Source organism: Phalaenopsis equestris, unplaced genomic scaffold (assembly GCF_001263595.1).
Source record: "Phalaenopsis equestris unplaced genomic scaffold, ASM126359v1 Scaffold000054, whole genome shotgun sequence".
In the NCBI taxonomy this organism is placed as follows: domain Eukaryota; kingdom Viridiplantae; phylum Streptophyta; class Magnoliopsida; order Asparagales; family Orchidaceae; genus Phalaenopsis; species Phalaenopsis equestris.
Genome location: NW_018164496.1, coordinates 3,664,116 through 3,670,224, shown reverse-complemented (window position 1 = coordinate 3,670,224; position 6,109 = coordinate 3,664,116). Strand labels below are relative to the sequence as shown.

Here is a 6,109-nt window from a genome sequence, read left to right as displayed (position 1 = left end):
AAAATAATTATAGACTGTTTAAGAAAAAAATAATTAAATAACTAATTGAAAAATCAAATAAGAAATTAGTTGGTTTCACATGAAACTCATATTAATTACAAAAAATAATTTAAATAATCGATAAATAATTGAATTTTTTAAATTGATTAAATAATTTGGTAAATGAAAATAATTTATTGGATTATTTTTTGTTGATGTTCATTTGATTACTAACAAGCTCAAGTCGAGCTCAAACAACAATGAATTTAAATGAACCGAGCTTAAATACTATCCAAGAAGCTTGAATGGAGCTTCCACATCTTATTTACATCCACCATTTCAAAAAATATAAAATAAAATAAAATAAAAATAAATCTTATTTTTATTTTCGCACCCTGTGAATTAACATCCAACACCTTCCCATCATTTATTCGAGCAAATTTCATGAGATTATGGCTCATAAGTTTCCCGTACACTGTACGAGTATTTTGACCCAATATTGTTCAGTATTAGTCGTGTCAGTACCAATACTTGGTTTATACTGAACAAAATACTAAACCAATACATGCCTTCACTTCTTTGTGCAGGTTTCTTGCATTGTTTATCTACAAGCTCCAATATTGGGTTGACTTAGCCATGCACTTCTGTAAATTGCATTCATTGTTTTATTCTCTCAGCTGCACAAATGGAGCTGGGAATTGCTGATTGCTTCACAGCAAAAGCTGGATTGTGGCTGTAACTCATGCATCCATTTGGGAAACAACTGAAAAGAAATTAACATTTTCAGATTGTTGAGAGGAAAGTGATAGTTTGTAATAAGAATAAAAGCAATCAAATGTAGCCAAGTTTAATTTCCAGTCATCTGTTTGGAGAATGTGCATTTCTTAACAATTTAGCCTTATTGATTCTGTTTCCCAGAAGTTGGTTTGATAAGTATAGTGTCAAGCAAGATTGATTTAGAGTTTGTTTGGGGCAGTGTAGTTTATTGATAAGCTGTTGCGCAAAAGTTGTCACAAAAAGCTGCTGCGCAGAAGCTGACTGACTGTTTATTTTTGGTAGATTGAAAATACATATGCTACAGCTGTTTCTGTACAAATGATCATTCTGCCCCTGTGCTTGGGCCAATGCGAAAGTTTTTGGGAACAAATCTAATTTAATTACTGTTAAAACAATAAGAGTATTGAACTTGGTGTTGTGTTTTGTTGTATTGTCGAGAAAATTAGAAGATTTATTGGTTAAATCTTCGTAATGTTGTCTAAAAGTCCTGCATGATTTACTTAATATAAATTGATTGCGATATTGATAAAGTTGATTGAATGCTAAATATAATTTCCTAAGAACTTTATAAATTAATAGCTTTTTTTTTTAAAATAAATGCTTAAAACTTCTATTTCACAGGAAATAAGTTAACCTCAAAAACTTATTCCAAATGAAATCAAAATACCCGATAAGACGATGAACTCCATAATGATTAAACATTTTCCTTGAGGCGAACTTGATGGTTCTCAACACAATACCTTCATCAATTCGAAAGATTTAACTTATAATCATACACTTTAAAACAAAAGAGTTTTCGCAACATTTTATACATACTATCGCAGCGGTAAAAATCCCTGCTATTTTCACAACACTTTATGCTTTCTAAATAGTGCGACTATAATATCTTCTAGTCTTTTATTTTCTTTAACGAAGCTTTGGCTAATACTCATCTGATTAAAATTACTCGAATAAAAAAATCTTCTTAGCAACCATTTTAAGAAAAAATGCCACGACTTCATCAAAGTAAAAAATTAAAATTATAGAAAATTTAGGAAAAAAAAACTAAGGAAAAATTAATGTCTATTTATTTCATTAAAAATATGTGACAACAGCTTTAAAATTTTAGTAGGACATGGTGATATCTGAGAAAAACAGAGGGGACATCTTACTGCTGCCAATCTTCAGAAAATCTTTCTCAGAGCTCATCATCTTCCCTTGCATTTTAAAGGAGCTTTTCACAGCTCTCCTGGTTGGAGGTGATAGAGAAAGTGAGAGCTCACTTTCATCTCCAGACTCAATATTCTCACTAATTATCCCTTTATGATCTATTGAGCTTGGCTGCAAACTCAGCTGCAAATCTGGAATTGCACTCTTCTCCCTTGTAAGCCTCATCCTCTTGGCTTCAGAAGAAATTTGCTCCATACTTTCAAAGCTGTGGTCAGACTTAGCTGAACTTCTGTTGCACTGTTGATCCTGTGATTGCATATATGATTAGGATGCTACAATTTAATAGTTTGATCGTGGTGGCAAGCATAAATACATCGGTTCGGTAGTTCCAAAAAAATCACTTGAATGATTAAATTGTAAATATCAATGTTTCGGGTGGTCTGTATGCAACGATTCCTAACAATGAATATTTAATCATGCTCCTTAAACAAATATATCCATGATTTGAAATTCTGTATGTACCTGGAATGCAGAAGATGCTGACAAACGAGGCTGATGAAGTTCATCTTTAATCAAAGCTTCATGCCAGAAGGATTGGTTCAGCTTGCTAAAATTATCACTGCTGGTTCCATTCATCCTAAAAGCAGGCATAATTGACTGTATTCGAGGAGTCGGAGAGAGCTGGATCTGAGAGCAGCCACCTCCAATCCACTCAGAGCTTCTGCTCCTTTGCAGAGGCACATAGCTTTCTTCCATGAAGTGATCATTGGATCTATCAGAAATCGAAATCCCATCTTGCTTGCAATTCATTTGCTGATTAAAAACTGACTCTTGTTGTCTGTGTTAAGAAGCTCAGTTCATCAGCTTGAAATTTATTTTGATCAGCAAATAGCTCAGCTTGAAATTTATTTCTGCTGCAAAAATGAGTCTTGTGGGAGAGTTTTATAGATTTCGTTATATTACCTGAAGTTACCGTTTTTGAATTCAAAGCTTCTTTGTGCTTGAGACTGCCGCAGGAGACTGTAAATTCTTTCTGCTTCATGAATATATCGTAATTGTTGGCACGAACCGGCTGCTCTTTGGTATAGCATCTCCCTCCTTGGATGGGCATCAAATGTTGAAAATGCTGTATCATTATTGCATAAAGATTAGTGTTTGATGGCCAATTTTTTTTTTTTTTAATTCTTTTGTGCAGGTCAATGTTTTGCTCTGTTTGTTCTGAAGTGGTCTTGTGCTAGTTTCAGTACAAGTCCAGATGTGCAATTATTATTATTGGTTTGTAAACCTTATACCTGAAGAGAAGATGGCTCTTTCTTGTCCCAAAACATCAAGCTTCTTGCCTCTGTACATCTTCACATCAGTGAGGAAATATTAGAAAGGGGACTAAGAAAATTGTAGGTTTGCAGAACACAACTTGCAGAGAAAATTGTTCGTATAATGCAATTAAGAGAATCATTTTGATCTTGGATTATAGGGGGAATTGTGATGAGGGGTATAATTCTTAGAAAAAAAATATTTTTGGGCTGGATATGTAAATAAGCAAAGTATTCTCATGAATTAGTTCATATGTGGGAGTTTTTACCTGCAAGTGGCTCTTTACATGGGCAATACTTAAGCCCCTTACATTCATCATCTGAAGTACTAACTTTGGGGTTGCTCCTGCACCAATCAAATGAATTAAAAAGAAGGAAAATAAAGCTAATAGGTTAATAAAATCATTATCTAGCTAAAATAAATGCAGAAACATGCTCAAATTTATTTTTTTCTTTCTAAAAAAAGGGAAGTGGGGGAGGGAATTACTCTCATGGCCGCCCAGCCTCTCAACAGCATGAACAAAGGAGAGATGAAGCTCTGGTGTCCACCGCAGCCTTGGCATTTTAGACCTCACATATTGTCTCACGGCAGCCGATCGCCGGTCTCGGTTCTCCTCTCCATCCTCCATGCTCTTACTTGAGCCACCATCATTGTTGTTTCCATCATCTTCACTATTATTATTGTAGCTATAACTCTCTCCTCCTTCCTCCAAAACTTCTGTGGTGCTTCCATTGTTATCTTCATCATCTTCTTCTCCTCCATCTGCCATCAGTTCCTCATTAAGGTTCAGCTCAAGCTGCAACTTCTTTCTGCAACTTATTCCTTCACTTCTCTCATTAGTTTCTTCATCGTTCTCAATCTCCACCACTTCTACTGACTTCTCCCCTCCCATCTTAATCAGTCTCTCTTTCTGCACTGCTGTCAGAAGACTAATAGAGGAAGATGAAAGTACATGTAGATGACTTTGAAGATCAATATCAAAACCCTATATATAGTGTTGATATCATTAATGGAGAGCTAAATGCCAAGAATGATAACACAAAAATGTTAGGAATATTTAATCATGGAGGACAGGACATGAACATGTATTCAAGACATTGACCATCTTTGTATTTTAGTTCCTGATGATCGAGGTGTGGAATCATATGGAGAGATGGAGAGGGGAGTAACAGAAGTCAGAAGAGTCAGTCACTTTAGAGGTTGACATTTGGCTCATAGAAGCAGCAAAGTGTCAATCATTATAACATATTTTCCTTTTCTGACATTTGACTTAATTGATACCTAAATTAGAGGGTAAGAACAAGCTTTTTAGCTCTTTGAATGAGCCAATTGTGAAGAACATTACATACGTTTACGTGTGCACACACAAACATACATACATATATACTATAGAAAACTTAATAATTAGCGTCAGAAAACTTTTGTCACGAACTTTAGCATCAAATTTGTGTTTGTTTTACGTCGAAATGGATTAGGGGTGGGATTTGCATCGCCTTCTCTCATTGCAAAATATTTGCATCGACCGTTGCGTTGCCAAACTGTCGACACAAAAGGTTCGTATCGAACGCAGCGTCAACATTTTAATTTCACCGCATTAAAATTACTTAATAGGGTCGACTATTCAGACAATATAACCTACGCAAAGGAAAATATCGACGCAAAGCTAACACACATGCTTAAAAATTCTAATCACATATATTCATTTATCTTTTAGTGGGTAAGTTTTGTTGCCCTTTTGCGAAGCACAAAAATTAAGCTTACATAACACCAAAATAAGTCAAGTTGAGTCTTTACTGCAAGATATTTCAACCTAATTTTTGGTACTAGTTTGCGGATGATGCGTATGACCTAGATGTTCATTATGATCATGTTAATACTTCATCAAGTTCTGCCAATCTAATAGAATAAGATCCTAACATATAGGAAGAAATAATTTTTTATGCCAACAAAATTTTGTTAATTGGGAGTGTCCTTAAGAAGGGTCAAACATAAAACATTAAATCACAAAATTTTATGATTTACTAAATGCTGCGCAACAACTTTTGTAAAAATGTTGTACTATTCATACGGAATTGTCAGTAAGGTTGAGGATTTTGAACATCAAATCTTATTATAATATGCCTAGAGAATGTTTTAATCAAGTGGTAACATTACTAACAGAGACGAATGACCGACTTTTTGTAAATCGACAAATACAAGAATTTGATGGCGCTACTAGAAGATTTAATTTCCAGCAACGACGTCAAAAGACTTGATCGCGACTTTATAGATGTGTCTAATTTGATTAATCGATGTGTCTAATTTGATTAAGATGTATAAATATAATATTTAATAATGTTAAAGTCGAATTTGTCAACGCAAGTATACGTATCGCTCAAGTAATATAGGGTTCTAATGGCGTCCTAGATATCGATCTCACATGGAGTAGTTTAAAATTACGGACTAAGACCTTAGAAAAGCAATACTTTAATCACAACAACGACGTTCAATTTGATTATCTGTCACTAATAGGTAATTGAAATAAATAGATAATTTTAATAACTAATAAATAACTAATGATATAAAGTAGGGTTTAATTATGATATTCAATATATAAGAAACATCCTTCTCCTTGTCAAGAAATTATAGTAAATGAATAAAATGAATTAGTTCAATTTATATTGTGCCAAATAGGAGCATACCTATTCTTTACCCTTTGATCCAGACATAAAGAACATTGAATCATCCTATGCTTGTTTATTGAATCTGCGGCTAAGCTTGGAGGATACCGGCTCTCACTTCGGAGCTCCCACATTCCCCTCACCTGAGGGCTAACATTTACACTTCAGCACCCAAACAATAGGACCGAATTGGGGATTTTAGTCTATCACTCTAAAATCTCCAATTCTAC

General features: G+C 34.3%; 1 protein-coding gene across 1 annotated transcript in view; it reads right to left on the bottom strand.

The window, feature by feature from the left end:
- Window positions 1–1,860: 1,860 nt before the first annotated feature.
- Window positions 1,861–6,109, bottom strand: part of LOC110019324 — an 8,008-nt gene continuing 3,759 nt past the window's right edge. Inside the window, exons 4-9 of the mRNA XM_020716947.1 lie at window positions 3,706–4,204; window positions 3,488–3,564; window positions 3,198–3,255; window positions 2,869–3,031; window positions 2,428–2,743; window positions 1,861–2,211 (exon numbers count right to left, since the gene is read on the bottom strand). Coding sequence (XP_020572606.1) covers window positions 1,861–2,211; window positions 2,428–2,743; window positions 2,869–3,031; window positions 3,198–3,255; window positions 3,488–3,564; window positions 3,706–4,204 — 1,464 coding nt within the window. The remainder of the gene's footprint in view (window positions 2,212–2,427; window positions 2,744–2,868; window positions 3,032–3,197; window positions 3,256–3,487; window positions 3,565–3,705; window positions 4,205–6,109) is intronic.